The 18,143-nt window shown below is 58.6% G+C and overlaps 1 protein-coding gene across 2 annotated transcripts in view; it reads left to right on the forward strand.

Annotated features, from left to right (window-relative positions):
- Window positions 1-13,814, forward strand: part of ASS1 (argininosuccinate synthase 1) — a 29,079-nt gene extending 15,265 nt beyond the window's left edge. For both annotated transcript variants that reach the window (XM_075054770.1, XM_075054772.1), the window contains 6 exons: window positions 1,784-1,868; window positions 2,987-3,051; window positions 7,199-7,330; window positions 11,298-11,454; window positions 12,946-13,011; window positions 13,530-13,814. In XM_075054770.1, coding sequence (XP_074910871.1) covers window positions 1,784-1,868; window positions 2,987-3,051; window positions 7,199-7,330; window positions 11,298-11,454; window positions 12,946-13,011; window positions 13,530-13,584 — 560 coding nt within the window. In that variant the 3' untranslated portion in view covers window positions 13,585-13,814. The remainder of the gene's footprint in view (window positions 1-1,783; window positions 1,869-2,986; window positions 3,052-7,198; window positions 7,331-11,297; window positions 11,455-12,945; window positions 13,012-13,529) is intronic.
- The last annotated feature ends 4,329 nt before the right edge of the window (window positions 13,815-18,143 follow it).

The following is an 18,143-nucleotide window of genomic DNA, read 5'->3' on the forward strand; positions in this document are numbered from 1 at the left end:
TCTGCCCCCCAAAGCCAAAGCCCGCTCCCCAACCGGGAGCGGGGACCGCCGGGAGCATCCCCGGGGTGGGGGCAGGTGGGGTGAGCCCCGACTCGTGGCATCGGGGCTGGGGATGGTGCTTGCAGCACGTTGGGGCTCTTTGAGGTGTGCGGAGGGTCGGGGTATGTCTCGGGGGGGGCTTGCTGGGACCCCCCTGAGAGCGGAGAGGGGTCGGAGCCCCGGGCAGTGAGGTGCAGTGGGCACAGGGTCCCTCTCGTGCAGGGTGGCACGCAGGTGGCCCTGGCCAGCGGGAAGACGCTCCGGCAGGATTGGGCCAGCGGTGCTAACAGCGTCGCACGAAGAAAACGGGGAGACCCCGTTCCGTCCCTGGGGACGCACGGCAGGGCCCAGTGCCGGAGCCGTCACCCGGCGAGGGGACGTGGGGCAGCGTCTCCCACCTCTGCCAGCCACGGGCATCCCTGGGCCACCATCCATCCTGGCAGCAGCAACGAGTCCAGCCCGGGCTGGGGGGGGAGACCCCGCTCGGAGGGGTACCCCCTGCCCACCGCCCCCCCGCCGCCAGCATCCCTGCTCCATTATAATGATCCCCCTGCAAGGAGCAGCCCCCCTCCCAGCAGCCCATTCAGCCCCTAGTTAATTTATTTGAAGTTTTAATCTAATTATTAACTATTTTAAAGGCTAAGCGGCTTTCGCCAACAACGGCCCCGACAACGTCGGCTCTCCGCCGAGCGGACCCCGGCCAATACCCCGGCGGAGGATGCGAATAGAAAGAGCCGGGGCGAGGGGAGGGCGAGGAAGGGGGGGGGGCCCGCGCCGAGAAGCAGCTTAAGGTTCATTATTGCCGCGAGTTACATTTAATAGCAATTTACAACTGAGTTTATAAACCCCTGGAAAATAGGGGGTTTAGGGGGGGAGCGTGGGGGGGGAGCTGACAGCCCCCATCACTAGACAGGGCTCTCGCGGGCGCCTCCGTAATAAAGACTAGAAAGGGAGGTATTGAGGCTGATTGGCAACTGATAGTGCGTTAAATGGTAATGAGGAGGGCAGATGGAGGGGGGATTAGCCTCCAACTCCGCACCGCTTTTCTTTGTGGGCCCCGCAGCCCCCTTGTCAGCTTCCTAATACATTTATTGCTCATTTCACACCGCTAAAGAAAAATGCCTCTTTCTATTCAGCAGCCCCCCCTCCTTGCTCCTGCCCGGCGCCCTTAAAAAAAAAAAAAAATTTAAGAGAAAAAGAGGGGGGGGGGAAAAAAAAAAAAAAAAAAAAAAGGTGCAATAATTAATTCATGGCGGGGAGCGCCCCGCCGCGGGGTGCGTGTGCGTGCGTGTGCGAGCAGCCGTGCCCCGGTGTGGGGGTCCCCCAGACGCCCCCCATGCTGTCAGGGGAGGGGGGGGGACACACATTTGTCAGCCCCCCCCCCCCCGGCAGGGGCTGGTGGGACAGAAGGTGCTGCGCCGTAAGACAATTGCCGAGCGTGAAATTCAATTAGTTAAGGGCCTGGTTGCAATTTCACAGGCCCTAAAAAAGAGAGAGGGAGAGGAGAGGGGAAAAGGGAGGGGGGGGGCGGTTTTATGGCCTTTTTTATTTATTTATTTCGCTTCTCTCCCGAGGTGGGTCCCCCTCCCTTCGCCTCCCCCCCCGCGCCAGCTTGGATATGCCTTTTTAAGAAGTTATTTAGAGTTCATATCTGTCACATCTATTTAACGCCCGCGGGGTGATGTTCCGGGGGGGGATCCTGACACCGGCTGATCCTGCCCGTTCTCCCTCCCCGCCTCCGCAGGTGTCCCCGTGAAGGTCACCAACGCCGGGGACGGAGCCACTCGTCGCTCGGCCCTGGAGCTCTTCGTGTACCTGAACGACATCGCGTGAGTGCCACGCTGGTCCCCTGGCAGCGGGGGCGAGGGCAGCGTCCCCGGGGTCCCCAGGGCAGGGTGGGAGCGGGATGCTCGCGGCAGGCACGTCCCGATGAGCCCGGTGGTGGTCAGCAGCGTGAGGGTGGGATGGTCCCAGTTGGGTCCCAGTTGGGTCCCAGTCGCACCATTCATGCCAGCAAGCAGAGCTGGGCACCGAGGCCAGGAGCACGGGGGTATTTAGGGTTTTGCGCACAAGGAGGGCTAAAAAGTCTTATTACAAGCCTTTGCATTTATCCGGTGCCCCAGTCGCATGGCTGGGTGAGAGCTGCCCTGCCCGCAGTGGGGGGCTGAGCCCCCGGGGCAGCCCCTGCCCACAGGCAGCCTTTGCCCCTGGTCCCAGCTCAGCCCCAGACCCCCGGCTCCCGCATCCCGACGAGCATCGCCTCACCCTGCCTGCCCAAAGGGGCTTAGTGTCCCTTTTGGGTGGAAAGTCAACTTTTTTTGGTGCACGGAGTCATGCTGGCCAGGTCCTTCGCCCTGTCCTCCCCCTGCATCTGCGGCAGCAGCGCCTTTGGGGTTTTCTGCCCTGTGCCACCCCATGCCCACTTTCTGCTGCCACCAGGGCAGAGCTATCCTCAGGGGCTTGCCCAAAAATACAGCAGCACCCATGAGGGCACCCGCTCCTCCTGCCCCACGCCAAGTGCCACCCAGTCCCCGGCTATCCTTTGTGCCTCTGCCTTTATCGCCCCGGTGCTGAATGGGAATGAACTTTTCCATGTAGTTCACTTTTAAAATGTTAATTAAGTGGTTTTAAAATGACTTCGACTATCGGGAATACAGCTGCGGCATGGCTTGTCCCCCTTGCCTGGTTTATTTTCCGGTGGCCCAAGTGAGCGGCAAGGATGGCGAGGCTAGCGGCACAGCAAAGAGGAGAGGAAAGGGAGAGAAAATCCATCTCCTTATCCCCTGTCCTATCTGGGGGTCACTACTGATGGTCACCAGTGCTGCTGAGGGACTGGCCGCACCGTCATTTGGGGTTTGTCCCCCATTGTCTGTCCCCCCCCGACCCACCTCTCGCGGCCGCCTGCATCCCCCTGCGGGGCCGCTCCGACCTCCCTTCTCCTCGGCAGGGGCAAGCACGGCGTCGGGCGCATCGACATCGTGGAGAACCGCTTCGTCGGGATGAAGTCTAGAGGTGAGCAGTCACCCACCAGTGGTGCCATCCCTGCCCTAAAACCAGCAAAAATAGGGAAAACCCTGGTGGGACATGGCAGGTGCTCAGCATCGCCGGGGTGCTTTGGCTCAGGTCACACCAGCAGCCCTCAACCGCTCCGTCCCCACCAGGTTTTGACTGAGATTTCCCCGTGACAGGGACTTCTCATCGCTCTCTAATGAAGGCAGCTGCCTGCTCGCTGCCGGTGCCACTGTTTGCACCAGCCCTGGAGTCCCAGTGCCACCGGAGACCCCAGGTCTCGGGTGAGACCTGTCTCCAGTGGGAAAAACACCGAGCTGTGGGCTCGCGTGGGAGGATGCTCATGGGAGGTCCTGGAAGGGGCAAGGCTCTATAACATACGTACAAAGTGCAGGAGGCCGATGCAAGTCACCGAAGTTTTTTTAAAGGCACTTCTTTGATTTATCTATGCATTTTTGAGGCTGTGACTTAGTATTGATCATCCATTAGGATCAGCTTCATTGGAAATCTCTGGAGGCAGCAAGCTGCCCCGTGCAGAACTAAGTAACAAGATGGCTCATCATCATTTCCTATCTCCTTGCCCCCACTCTTTTGTTTTAAATCTCACTAATACCTAATTTGATGCTCCCTTTCTTTAAACTTGCCCTCTGTGCAGGGCATCAGCAAATATTTTGATAAGACTCAGCCTGCCGTCTCCCTCCCCACCACAGGGCACCGGTTTCTTTGTGAGAGCATCAGCCACGAAAGGCAAGAAACAAAACCCCAAATCATTTGATCCGAGTTTGAATAATCAAATTAAAACCAAAAGAAGGAAGACAAAAACCCCAACCCCAAACCACACATAGCAGCCTGCGCATTTGCATGCAGGATGCTGAGTAATTTGTCAAAATCTATTTTATTTTTTTAAGAGCCACTGACATGCTCTAGTGACCCTTCCAGCATTTAATAATTTCTCTAAACCCCATTTAACTGTCACGTCTGTCTCCTGCGTGACATTGCCAAGCGATTGCTGCCGTGTTTGTGTGCCGGCAGATGCGGGAGGACCGGGCTTTCTGGGGACAGCAGGGGTGCATGTACTTCGGGGACGAGACCTTGGCGGTGGGTTTTCCCCCTTTGCTTTGAGCAGGATCCTGCCCCTAGTTTTGCTCCTTGGGATTAGTAGAAACCTTTCCGAAATCTGCTCCGAGAGATGCTCTGCAGAAGAGATGGAAAGCCAGGATGAGAGGAGGCCGGAGCAGGAGGGTGCTGCCGGTACCTGCCACCCCCTCCGGGGGGTTTTGGGGTGCAGGTCAGCTTGGGGTGGCCTCACTGCTACTCTGCAGGAGCATTTTGGACCCCAAATGGGGACAGGGTCAACAGGGCAGGAGACGGAACCTGGGCTCGCAGGCAGGAGGGGATGATCCCTTAAATCCCAGCGGTGTGCAGTGGCCCCGATGGCTCAGGGCTCTGCAAGTTCCTCGGGGCAGCACAGGGACCCCTGCTCTGCGGGGGAAACTGAGGCACGGGCAGTCAGCAGCACAGCAAGCGCCCTCCACGGCCGCGGAGGTGGAAGCGAAGGCTCCCGCCAGGTGCCTCCTCTCCCTCGCCTCCCAGACCCGGGGAGTCAGAGAAGAGAAAAACTCATTTGCATTGATTTTTACTAAGCTCCTAATTGAACTTCGTTAAGGCCTAATGGGCGAGGGGCGAGCCGAGCGCGCCCGCGCCAGCGTTTTAAGCCCTATTAACTCAATTTTGCCATATTTGTTTTAGTGGGAGGAGGGTGGCTAATTATGGGGTGCCGGGGAGCGGCGCTGCAGCCGGCCAGGGGGGCCACGGCTCGGCCGGGGGCTCTTGGCTGCAAGCGGGAGCGCGGCCCTGCCTCTCCCGCCTTTTCACATCCTCATTATCAAATTACCTTTTTAACTCCGAAGGGGGGCTAATTAAGTGAAGTAAATGAAATCAGTGGGGAGGAAGTGGGAAGGAGGGGACAGCCGCTGCCAAAAGAGCCCAGCGCTGCCTTGGGCTGGGGCTTTTCCTTTGGCTCTCCCTTTCCTTTTCCCCTTTCCTCCACTCGATGCGCTGAGCAGATGGAGGAGGAAAGTGGAAAACCCCTTCCCTGCGATGAACCCATACCAGGCCACACTCGGTCTCAGCCCTGGACCAGCGGTAGAAATTTGGGCAGCGTCTTCCCATGGGCAGCATCGCCCTCCCCTTCCCCTCGGGAAGCCACTGAATCCTGTCCTGTCCCATGGATGCCGTCGGGAGTGACAGCCCGCACTCAGCACAGCAAAATTGCTTGGATGGAGGTGAACTGACAGCCGAGGTTACAAATTAGAAAATTTTAAGCAGCGGCAGCTGTCTCCTTGGCTGCCCCCCCTCCATGCCCCCCCCCCCCCCGCTCCAGTCCCCCCCTTCCCCAGCAGTAATTACGGGGTGATTGAAGCTTCGCCAGGCTGCGGTGCTGACACCTCTGTCTTTTTCCTGTAAACACGGGGAGATGAAAATAGACACTTGGAGACGCTGCGAGTGTCACTTTGAAGGTGTCTCTTGTCTCCTCGGCTGGGAGCACGGCTGTCAGCTCCCCTCCCCTCCACCCCGGCTGTCACGCTCTGGTCCCTGGTCCTCCAGCGTCAGGTCGAATGGGATGGGCAGGGGTGCAGGCAGATGGGCGGGAGGTGGGGGTCAAGACACAAATCCAAACCTTCCGTCAGCCCAGATTGGCTTTAACACCTCCTGAGGGGAAGCAGAGGGAATATGAATTGTTTTAGTGGCAGGCTCAGGGGCTGGAGGGGGCATACAGCAGCCCTCTGTGCCACCGCCGTGCCCGTGGGGACGGCTGGTTTTTGGTGCTAACGTGGCTGTCTCCTCCCACAGCCCCGTGGGGATGGGTGCTCAGTGAGCACCCAGTGACCTGCCCCTGGGGACCGGGCTGCAACATCGTTGGGGTGGCCTGAGAGGACGGGGCGGCTCTCCTTTGGGACGGAGACCCGTCCCGTGCCTGTAGGATGCTGGGATCATGGACCCTGGTAGGGTTGAGGTTTGATGGAAGCGGCTCGGGCTGCCGTGGTAGATAGGGCTCCTGCTGTGTCTGTGGGACCTGTGGCAACCCCGGGATGGGACCCTCCCTCAGCCTGTGCCACGCTCCAGGGCGCTGAGCGGGCAGAGCCTGGTGGGGGCTTGAGCCCCCCTGACAGCCCCGTGGGTTCCCCTCACCCCCTCTCAGCGCTGGGGCTGGTTGGGGACACGTCCCCTTCGTCAGGGACGGTTTCCTATGGGGTTTCTTCATGTGCCAGCAAAACCCAACGTGCAGGTGCCTCTTCGCCGTTCCCACGGCCGTGCCATCGCGCCGACGCCTGGCATTGGGAGGGCACCGTCCCCGTGGGCAGGGACGTGCTGGCGGAGCAGCCCTGGCCACAGGCAGGTTACAGCCGTGCCCGCCACGTGTTTGCTGCCCGGACCAGCTCAGCATTTCCCCCAGCGGCTTTCCACCCGCATCCGACCTGGAGCGGAACGCCGCATGGCCGCCCTCGTATTTAAACACCAAGTCAACACGTTATGCGGCAAATAAGCCCAGAGCGGCTGGAACAAAGGGAGCAGCTCGCCTGCGGCGTTAGCCCCCATCGCCGAAATAATTAAGCATCCCTCCATCCCCAGGCCTCGTGCCATGGGGGGGGCAGGCGGGAAGGGACTGGGGGGGGGCCCCGCCAGCCCCAAATGAGGTTGCCCTCCCAGCCCCCAGGTAGCCTCATTGCTTCACAGCGGATGCGCGGGGCTCTTTCTCGCCAGCCGAGGGGAGAGGAGGGTATTTCAGGCCCTCCGCTCCCCGTGCCTGTGCCCCGCGTCGTTCCTTTAATTACAGGTTTTCAGCCGCAGACCGTTGGGCACGGATCGGTGGGGGGATCGGTTCCCAAACCCTGTCATTTAGCCTCGTCAGAGTGCCTCTTCAAAGAGGGGAATCTAGAAATTTTCTCCGCAAGGTGCGGAGTGGACTGTCTCAGCCCCAGCATGAATATAATGACAGATGCATTTTACAGCGAGCTGAGACTGAATGCACTCGACCACAGCTCCTTCTGTCAGCCAAGTCATTATTTTTTGTCATTTGCTGACAGTTTTGGTCTCATTCGTTTCTCTCTCTTTTCCTGCTTTTCCCCCTGCCTGGAAAAATGGCTAGGTATCTATGAGACCCCAGCGGGAACGATCCTATACCATGCGCATTTAGATATCGAGGCCTTCACCATGGACCGGGAAGTACGGAAAATCAAGCAGGGGCTTGCCTTGAAATTCTCCGAGCTGGTGTACAACGGTACGTACGGTCCTTCAGCCCGGCCCTGCCGCCGCAGCATCCTCCCAGCCTTCCTCCTCCTCCTCCTCCCTTGTTGCTGGTACACGCGCTCAGGGCTGTAAACTTCAGGTGTGGATTTTGAGGCCACTCACGGGGGGAAAAGACGGGTTTGCTCGTGCCGAGGGCTGAGCTCAGCCCCACGCTCTGCCTGCCTTTCTGCCGAAGGGGCTCCACATTTTCAGGAGGCGATGCCACCTTCCACGAGGGTTTGCCGGTGGGGAATGCTCCCGGCATCTCTCCCAGCCCGGTGCCACCGCTTCGTCCCGTCCAACACATCTGGCTGTCTCACCGGCTGTAATTCCCTGTCCCTTTGTCATCGTCCCCCCCCCCATAGCCTTTCCCCAGCTCTCCCCTCCGATTCCCTCCATCTCCCTGCCTGCCCTCGTCCCACCGGGATGGGAGCGCACCGGGATATGGGGCACACGAGCACCCAAGCTCCCGGCATGTCCCCGCGGTGGGATTTGAAGCCGGAGACCTCTCCCCGTACCCTGGCAGGGGGGAAGCACAGGGGTGCGTGGCATTGGGGGGGCTCTCAGGGCAGTGTCACCCTGGCTGCTGGGGTCCAGGGGGGGGCTGCAGGAGGGGACAGGAGGGTCCTGGCCGTGCTATGCGGTGTGCAGCCCACACAGGGGCACTGCGAGTTGTGGCTTTGCTGGGGGCTGCAGAAGGGGCTTCCAGCTGCTTCCAGCACAGGAGGACAGCGCTGCCCAGGTTGGGCTGGGAGCCATGAGGGACAAGGGGATGCTGGCTCGTACCCCCAGTTAGGGACAGAAATGAAGCCCTTTGTCCTTCCTCCTGTGATGCACCCAGTGGTTCCAGCTCGGGTCTGCTCAGCTGCCCGTGTGAGCTGAGTTTGAGGGGTCTCAGCTCAGTCACCCCACGCTGCTGGGGTGAGTCCTGCAGGGAACAGCCCGGCACCCCCGGGAAGGGACATCAGCACCGCTCCAGGGTCTGCTCCTTGGATCGAGCCCGACTCGGTCGCTGGTGCTATGTTGAAGGAAGCAGGATTAGCCCAAAATGCCATAGGTGGGCTCAAAACCCCAGTGCCCACACCTGGGTGCCTGCTGCACGGCTCCAAGCACAGCGGTGTGTCCCCGTGCGCCGGCTCTTCCTCTGTCCCCTGCCCGGTTCAGAGCTGACGTCCCTGGAGACCCCACACCGGGGAGATGTCCTGCCCCTTGGCCAAACACTTTTATCTTTCACATGTCCGGATTTCTCAGCCTCCCGGTTCCTCCTCCCATCACTTTTCAGGTATTTATCTCTAACCACAAGGGCTGGGATGATTTCCGTGAGATCTTCCATGGGAAGATCCCCTGGAAATAACCTGACTCTGGGAGCTCAGGCTTTGGGCAGCAGCAGATCCAGCAGGACTGGGTCAGGCTGTCTTCTCCCCTGCAGTTTCTGATGCCTGTGCTCATCCTCAGCACCTTCCCCTCCAAGGACAATCCCTCCTGTGTCTTCCTCAGCAACTGGCATTTAATACCCAAGCCCCTTTGCTGCTTAAACCATATTTTAGGGCCCTGGCAGGGCAAGGGCTTCTAGGATTGCAGAAGTCTCAGTTACCTTTCCCTTGAATCACAGCCCCTGCCTTAATTCACTCTTTGATGCCGCTCCTGCCTCTGGCTATTTTTATTAGACTTTGTCCTGGACTGCCTTTATTTTGACTTTTTTTTTTTTTTTTTTTTTTAGTTTAAGCGTAAACCTGTTTGTTTATTTCTAACCACTCGCGTTTTTGTGAAGCCACCAGGCTCAAGAGCCACTTGGGGAATCGTTTCTCCCTCCCTACCTCTGCCAGGTGAAGGCTGCTGTTTCCCTACGTCCAGCTGCTGAATCCCCAGGGATTTTCAGCATGGGCCTAGACTTCCCTGGCAGCCGAGCCCAAATCCAAGGAACAACCCCAAGGGGGTGCAAATAGCACCCGTGGGTCCCCATGCCGGAGGCCAGGCTTTCAAGCTCACCTTTCTTTAACACCTCATTATTACAACTAGTCCCTGATTTTAGAAGAATTAGTGTTTATCTTCTCCCCGTCCCCATTGATCTCATTGTGGAGGGGTGGCTTTGAAGCCAGTTCCCGTCCCGGCAGGTACGGCCAGGTGCGGAAACGCCATTGTCCCCCTGCCCGCGTCGTGATTAGGGCAGCATGACGGTTACGAGGAGGGAAGGTCATTAAGGGGGCTCATTTCCAGTGGGGAATGGGTCTGCGGTGGGGGGCAAGGCGGGGGGGGAATGCTTCCTTGCACCTGGACCTGTCAGAGTCAGGGTTTAAGTAGGTGCTTATTATTTTGATGTGTCTTGGGTTTATTTTTATGGGGATGCAACAGCCCTACGTCAATCCTGATGGTTCAGCAGTTGTACCTGGAGGGGGGTTACCAAAAAGAGGGGTGTATTTGCCTGGAGCCAGGGTCCCTGCCTGCAGGGCAGTGCTGATTGCGGGGAACGGGTCCCCGAACCCCCCAGCCGTGCCGTGGTGGGGCGGCTGAGGGGGGGGTCTGGGTCAGAGAGGTGGTTTTGGTGGTGGGGGGTTGCAGGGCTTTGACACCGTGCCTTGGAGCAGGGCTACGTAGATCCTGGGGACAAGGCTGCAGGATACGGCGAAGCCAAACGACAAAAGAAATTGTTTGTTTCTTTAATGGCTTCGGCCCCAGAGCCCAGCTGGGGAGGGAAAGGTGAGAGGGCACCGGTGTGTGAGCCGAGCGGGAGGGCGATGGGAGAGATAAAACCTGGGGATGACCGGAGGGTGGTGAATGGGCTCTTTCTCTCACCGCCTCTATCTCCTTTTCCATCTCCCAGGCTTTATTCCAGGTCTCCGAGGGCTCTCCGGCTAATTACCCTGCTTAGGGACAGGAGGGGGCACAGGGGCGGCAGGCAGGACCACAGCCCCTCTGTGCGCCCGCAGTGGCCTCGGTGGACAGCAATGCCGATGGCTGCTCCCGCAGGATGCGTTTTGGGGAGCCGTGGTGTGACCGCACATCACCCCAACGCCCAGCCTGGGCTTCAGCCCGGCTGCCGGCGGCTTGGGGTGCTGGGGGGCTGCCAGAGCTGGGGCAGGAGGGAGAGGCACTTGCCGCGGTTGTGGTTAGATGGAGCTTTCCGTGGGTGCCAGCACCGGTTCCCCGCATCCTGCCAGCCCCTCGCTCCGGGGAGCTGGGGGGGACAAGTCAAACGGTGAGCGGCGGTGGGGGAAAGCGGACCCCCGCTGCCCTAGGAAGGGCCGGGGAGGTGAGCCCACCCGGGGCTGCCGAGACATCCGTGCCCCGATGTGCAGCCCGATACAGCGCCGGGGTCAGCCCTGGTGGTGTTACCTGGGGGGAGCGTTCTGCTCCGCATCCCACCGGGATCTCCATTGCTGGGGGGTTTTTCCTCTCCCAGGGCTGTCCAGGGGCAAAGTGTTACTGTAGGGGCTGTGTCCCCCCAAGGTTGGTCCTTCGGGGCCAATCCTGCCCTGCCCATCCCAGGGGAGAACAGCTCATCCTCTTCGTAGGGGGCTGTGAGCTGATCCGCTCCCCACCAATTCTGTGTCCATCTGTCTGTCTCCACCTGACCCTCCCAAGATGGTGGGTTTTGAGTGGCAGTTTCATACTTCCTTAACGAAGCTTTTAATTTCCATGATCACCCCCACCCGGTGGAGCTGGAAGGAGTATGGCCCCACTGCCTCTTCTCCACCAGCCGGTTCCAGCCTCCTCTCCCGGGTGGGAACCCGAGGGCCACCAAGGGGAAGGGACACACGTGAGGTCTCCATCCTTCAGGGCTGAACCTGGGTGTCCCAGCACCTCAATTCCCTCTCCCCATCCCATGACCGCATCCCCTTCCCTCGAAAATTACCCAGGGTCCGCTTTGCAGGACTTAGCCTGGGGGACCACCCTGCACGGGCACCCTGGGGGACCCCGACCTCCCCCGTGCCCCCGCTGACCCTCCTTTCTGCCCGCAGGCTTCTGGCACAGCCCCGAGTGCGAATTCCTCCGGGAGTGCATCGGGCGCTCGCAGGAGGGGGTGGTGGGCACCGTGCGTCTCTCCGTCTTCAAGGGCCAGGTCTACGTCCTGGGCAGGGAGTCCCCGCGGTCGCTGTACAACGAGGAGCTGGTCAGGTGAGTGGGGTTTGGGGGGGCCAGGGTGGGCAGGGGGAGTGGTAGTGATCATCTCTTCCCATCTTTTCGCGTCCCATCCCAAGCCATCGCATCCCATCCCATCCCGTCGCATTCTATCCCATCCCGTCGCATCCCACTCTGTCCCATCCCATCCTACTCCATCCCATCCCCAGTGACACCAGCGATGCCATCCTCCCAGCCAAGCGCCTGGCCAAAGCACGAGCCGTGTTTTCAAGTCAATATTATTTTTTTCCCCTCTGGCTTTTCCCTTTTCTTTACGTTGTTTTCCCTCTCGCTCGCTCGCTTCCCCCCCAGCCCTCCCTCAACCCCTTTCAATCTCTCTAAACACTTTATAAGCCATAAATACACCCGAATGAGTTTAGATCAGTCGGAGTAAATGTCAAATTATCTTCTCTCTTTCTCTTCTCTGGCTTTTTTTCCCCCCTTCCCTCCCCCTCAAAATCAACAGCTCCTAATAATCCGTCCCAACCCTTCATTATGCTTTGCGCTCTCACTTGGAGAGATTAAATGAATAAAGTATAAAAAAAAAAAAAAAAAAAAAAAAGAGGGAAGAAAAAAAAGGAGGATGGAGGGGGGTGGGACGGAGGAAAAAGAGAGAGGGAGAGAAAAGCAGGGGCACTTATTCTCCCTGCGTCTCCAACCATTTTCCTTTTCTTTTTGATTTCTACATCGCTGGTTTGAAAGCCTTTGAGTGACGGCGTCACAGGAACCCGAGAGAAAGCTGTGAGAGGCAGAGCTGTGTGGAAATGCCTCTGCACAGTAGGTAGAAAGTAACGTAATTATAGAGCAGGTCAGAACCACTCGAATGAGCAAAAATAAAAGCACAGAGGTTTTTCTGTAGCCCGTCAGGGGAGGTAAAATCATTGTAAACTCTTTCTTTTTTTTTTCCTTCTTTATCCCCCCCCCCATTCCTCCTTGAAGGTTTGCGGTTTCTGGGAAATGAGCCGTGTGTTTTGGGGATGTAGGAAACCATTGGAGTTGGGATCCGGTGGGTGGCTGCCTCCTTTGAGGAGGGGGATGCTCTCGGTGTTGCGCCGAGGCACCGGCCGCCGTGGCCATAAACCCCATCGATGCCGGGGGTCTCCTCCAACACCGCTGCCCCGCCGGGGGCAATGTCCCCTCCCTGGGGCAATGTCCCTGCCTGGCATGGGACAGCCAAACCTGGGGGACACCTCCGGGGCAGGGCGAGCATCCCTGCTTGATGCAAGAGCACAAGGAGGAAGGGTGATGCTCCAGGCGAGGGACCACGGTGGAAAATTTGGGGCTGTGTCTCCAGCAGGCCCCGGGGATGGCCATCAGGGTGCCCCGTGGCTCTGCTGCTCCTGTGGCCACGTGCCTCTTATCCGGGGGCTAGTGGGGACCCTGCCCTGAGCCCCCCGCACCCACCAGCAACTGATAAGGGGGCAACAGCGGGCACCGGCCCCAGGGGAGCAGCTGGCTCCGGGGTCACCTGTGTCTTTCTCTCCGCAGCATGAACGTGCAAGGGGACTACGAGCCCGCCGACGCCACCGGCTTCATCAACATCAACTCGCTGAGGTCTGTGGGGTCGAGGCGGGACCCTCCCCGAGGAGGGGGGAAAGCCCCCAGCACCCCCAGGGCTTTTCCCCTTCCCAGCTCGGGCTCTGGGGGTGCACCGAGGCCTCCCCTCGAGCCCCCACCCGCTGCCGGGGTGCAGCCAGCCCCCCCAGAACCAGCCCTGTCTAATTACAGCCTTCCCCGGCACAGCCGGTCTCGTTATTTTACTTATTTCTCAGACCCCACCATACTCCCCCTCAACCCCAGGGCTGTAAAACACACTGCATTTACATAATGGGCTCTTAATTTTTCCATTGCCTGTTAACTGCTTTGTTCTCCCTGATCCGCCATGTCCCCCCACCCCTCTAAGATAAATTAATTACATTATCTTGTGGAAAAAAAAAAATAATTAAACTGTACAGGCCTTAACAAATGCCTGCTCTTCACGCCCCCTCATTCTGCTTAAATTAATTGAAAGGAAATGTGTGTTATTACTGTTAATTTACAATTAATTTTTTTTTTTTTAATCCGGTTTCCAGGCTGAAGGAATATCATCGTCTCCAGAGCAAGGTCACCGTAAAGCAGGATGAATAGCAATCAATCGCACGCGAGCCTCCTGCTCCCCTTTCTAATTTCTCTAAGAACTAGCACTAATTGTGGTGGTAATTTGTAATTGTAACTCGTCTCCCCAGAGTCACGGCGGAGGTGATGGCTTTGTTACGGCCGGCAAGTGAAATGCAATCATTAAAAAAAGGTGGTCAGCCAGAGGAGAAGTGGGGAAAGAAATAAAAACCCAGCCACGCGCTGGGTCTGCTCATTGAGAGCCGGGCTTTATTCCTGCCTTGTTTGTTTGCTCTTCTGGCCCAGCGCTTCCCCAAGCCGGGCTTTGTGAAATTTGTAATGGATTAAGTGCCTCTGAAGGACGTGGGGGGGTTTGTCGGTACCTTGCTGTGAAGGTGGGGAGCGGAGGACATCACTCCGCACAGCGCTGGTCCGGAGGGGCGAGCTGGGTGGTGGGGATGGGTTAAGAGGATTTGATCCTTTCTCTTTTGTCTTCATTTTAGTGCGTTTTGAGAGCAGACTTGGGGCTTGTTGAAAAGGAAAAAACAGGGGAAATATCCTCTGATGGTGTTGCGGGAGGAGAGGAGTGTTTGCTCCAGGCTGGGCAGCGGGTTTTTCTGCCACCTGGGTGAGTTGCGAGTCCCTCCGTCCCCGGGGCTCAGGCTGCAGCGCTCGGCTGGGATACAGGGACGGCTCGGTGAGGGAGACCTGCTCTGAAACTACAGTGGAAGCAGGAGGAAGGAAAGAAAACACTTTCTAACCTACGCAAACACCTGGGTTCCGCTGCTGCTCCGCACCGCCAAGGATGGGGAAGGACCCTGTTTGGGGTGTCCCCACGGTGGGTGTCCCCAGGCCAGGAGCAGAGATGCTCTCTGGGGCTGGGAGCGATGCACTCGCCGTGCCGCATCCTGCGGTGCCCGGCACAGCCACGGGGCACCCGTCAGCCCCATCCTGGCAGCCTGGACGTGCCATTTTCCCACCCATTTGGGGAGCAAAAGCAGAGCTGCCACCACCAAGGAGAACATTTTTGCAGCCCTGGAGGGGACAGCCAGGCCCGGTGGCTGTTTGGGGACATCCAGGCATGTCCTGCCCACCCTGCTGCCGAGCCGGCAAGCATGACAAGTTCTGACATCACAGCTGGGAAAATAACATGTTATTTTCCCAGCTTGGATGTGACTTTCCCTGCTATTACTGGCAGCGACCATCTTGGGAGGAGAAAGCAGCGGAGGGCTGTCAGGCGAGGGGAGAGAAATGGTTTTCTGGGCTGGTAGAGCCTGTCCGACCCCCGTGGGGTGTGGGGAGGGGGATGCTGTGCGGGACCGCCGCGTTCCCTGCATCCCATTGCTTTCAGCAGCAAGTCCGTGCTGAAAGTGCAGCTTCATATGGGGGTCCTGCGTGAGCAGCGTCCCGGAGCCCCGCAGCGGTGGTGGTGGTCAGCGGGGGTGCGCTGCTGAGCCCACCCCAGCATGGGTGCCCGGCATCGAACCAGCCCCGTTCCTCCCACAGCAGCCCCCTCCCAGGTGGGAGAAAGGGCTCGAAACCTCATCAGGAGCCATCTCCTGGGGGGATCATCCAAAAAGCAAGATGGGAACAGAGCTGCTGCTCTCCTGCACGCTGGGGAAGGGTGCTGAGCTGGCCCATGGGACAACAGGCAGCCCTGTAAGCTGTGTTACCTCCCCTGCCCATCCTTGGCAGCTACGTGGCTTGACCATGACAGAAGTCTCCACCGGCAAAGTGGAGTTTGAAAGAACTTGGTGCAATGAGGAGCTGATGACTTTTCGGGGAGGAAAAAAACCAAAACCAAGCGTCACAGCAGAAGCTTCCTGTGCCCCAATGCTTGAGAAATGCTGGACGTGCTCCGGGAGGGCTCATCGCACCAGCTGGGCCACCTCTCCCCAGGGTGCTTAAATCATCAGCTGGAAAAAGCCATTTAAATCCAAGGCCTCGAATCTTCTCCAGCACTCACGCTGCAGCACTTCGGAGCCTGGACCCGAGGGTGCCGCGGTTGCCCATGCCTCGCTGCACCCGCTGGGATGCACAACGAGGTTTTCGGCTGAGGTTAGAGGATGTTTCGTACCGCGGCAGCTCCAGCTCCTCAGGCAGCGCGGGGTTGCTCTTGGAGGTGGTGGTGGACGTGGCTGTGGTCAGCCTTGGAGGAGCAGCATGTGTCGGCTTCCAGCTGCTGCTTCCAACTGGGCTGAAAGCGCATCGTGCTGGTAAAGCAGAGCTCAGTCTATTCGAAAAGCCAGGTCAAACCCAGCGTGAGTCTTGCAGGAGGGAAAAAAAAAATCTTGAAAATCGTGGGACCGCAGGATAGTGGAGACCTAGCAAGTGCCTGCCCTTTCCCCTTGGTGCAGCTATTGGCGGCTGCAGCGATAGGATGCTGTGAGTCAAACACCACATTTAATTACTTTACTACTTTAATTACCATCAGCCCTTCCAGTTCCCATGATTTGGTGGTTTCTCACTGCCCCCATTACAGTTTCCCAGCATCCTTCCACCCTTGGTGCGTCTCAGGGAGGTATTTCAGGGGCTGGGGCTGCCAGCCTCACATTGCAGCAGGAGGGAAGCGCAGTGGGCGAGTGGCATGGTGTGAGCAGTTCCTGAACCACCCGGTAACTCCTTGGCAGAGGCATTTTGGGAATAACTTTTGGGGCTTTTAAGGTGGCAGGCTTGTTTCTGCAACACCCACCTGGCTGTAAGGGCAGAGAGTGTGGGCTGGGGGCTCCCCATCCCCAGGGCAGAGCTGGGAAGAGCGTGGAGGGACCCCAGGAAGGGACCTGGGTCATTGCTGGGCTTCGAAGCTCTTCTGTGCATCCCCCCGCAGCATCGCCCATCACTTGAGCTCCAGCCTGCTCCAAGGCAGCCCCTTGCCACCCTGGGGCTGGGGGTCCCTGGGGATGCCCTTGGGAAGCTGCATCCCCTCTTTGCACCGAGGGCCGTGCCGTGGGGCTGCTCTGCCGCCCTGCCAGGCTCCAGGGAAGGGCTTGTCCGGGGTCATTGCAATCGATATCTCATCTGCAGGCTCTCCTAGCGGAAGTGATGGTATATTGGAACATGGTAATGGGTCTTGTCTAGTGGAAAAGGCTAATCTTCCCCAGCTGTACAGGATCTCCGCAGGTGTCCTCCGGCTCTCCCGGCTGCCACCAGCCCTGCAGCCAGCCAAGGAGCAGACACACTTCTTTAAAGCTGCAGCAGTCCAATTTAGTGCTGGTCCCGGTGAGGGAAAGTTGCCTCCAGCCCAGCCCCACGGGGTACAGAGCCGTGGCTGGGGCTTCCCGGCAAAGGACCGGCAACCAGGGTGGCACCACGCAGCACAGGCTGCCGCAGCAGCTCGCGTTTGCTGGCTCAAAGCGGAGAAGGTGACGTGTCCTCCAGCCTCGCTCACCCAGGGATGGCTTTTCCCCAGGGAGAGGAGGAGGAGGAGGATGTGGGGATGATGCTAGGAAGGATGTGGACACCCCAAAGTGCCACCTGCAAGCGTAGGTGGGAGGCAAGCACGTGCCAAAGGGAAAAGCAGGGGCAAAAGCTCCTGGCTGTTAATTTGGCTTTTTTTGGCAACGCACGCGCTGCTCGGCGGGGCTCACCACATGGGGCTTGGCCTGTTTTGCCCATCCCTAGGGCTTGCTAGCAGAGGCAGGTCTCCCCTTCCCCTGCTGAGCCGGCTGTCGCACCCAGGCGGGCTTTGTACGTGCCCAGGGGGGCCGGTTTTTATAAGCTGACCAGCCAATGCTGGCTACTGCAGCCTGCTGCATCACTATGGCAAAATCAATTTTCCCGTTCCTCTGGAGGTAGAGGTAATTACTGGGTTTAAGGTTTAATATGCATGTGGATTTTAGCGCAAGCGTTGCCAAGAACAACTCGGAACAACGCGTAGGTTTGGGCAATGCAACCTGGGGGCTCAGATGTGGCCCCGGTGTGTGGAGTCCCCAGACGTGGTCTGTAAAATGGGGGTCCAGGGGCTTGGGGGTGCCAATCAGAGGCTGAGCTGCTGTCAGATCCCATGAAGGTCTTGCCAAAGATCCCGCTGACCTTGTTTGGGGTGGGGATTTTTTTCTGCAAAAGATGGTAAGAATAGATGGGTGTTAAAAGAAAATTCCCAGGGGGACAGAGCATCTCTGGGGCTGCTGAGTTTTTGCTTAAACTTTATTTTATTGGGCAGAGAAAGGGATCACCGGGTCCATGCGAGCAAAAGGGATGATGGCTTGCAGGAGGGAAGCAGGGAGGTCTTGTGTAGCTGTACCCTGTGGGACTGTGTCCCCATCACATCCCCTCCTGGGGCTCCATCTCCCCATCCGTGGGGTGTGTGGGAGGGGATCCTGGCCCACGTCTCCCAAAGGAGGGACAGAAAATCCTCTTGTGCTACCCAATATCACATCATTTTGTGCAAGCCATGGTGCTGAGGGTGGCGTCCCCTCAGCAGGGACACCGGTAGCGACGGTGTACTCGCGGCAGAATCACGGGATCCCCCACGATGAGCGTTTGGTTCCCGTTTTCCTTCGGAGACGTGGCTCTGAGCGGTTCCTGGGAGCGGGGAAGGTGCCCTGGGCCCCGCACACGGGTCACAGGGCTGCAAGCACAGCATGGCTATT

This window comes from Buteo buteo, chromosome 23, assembly GCF_964188355.1.
Source record: "Buteo buteo chromosome 23, bButBut1.hap1.1, whole genome shotgun sequence".
NCBI classification, from domain to species: Eukaryota; Metazoa; Chordata; class Aves; order Accipitriformes; family Accipitridae; genus Buteo; species Buteo buteo.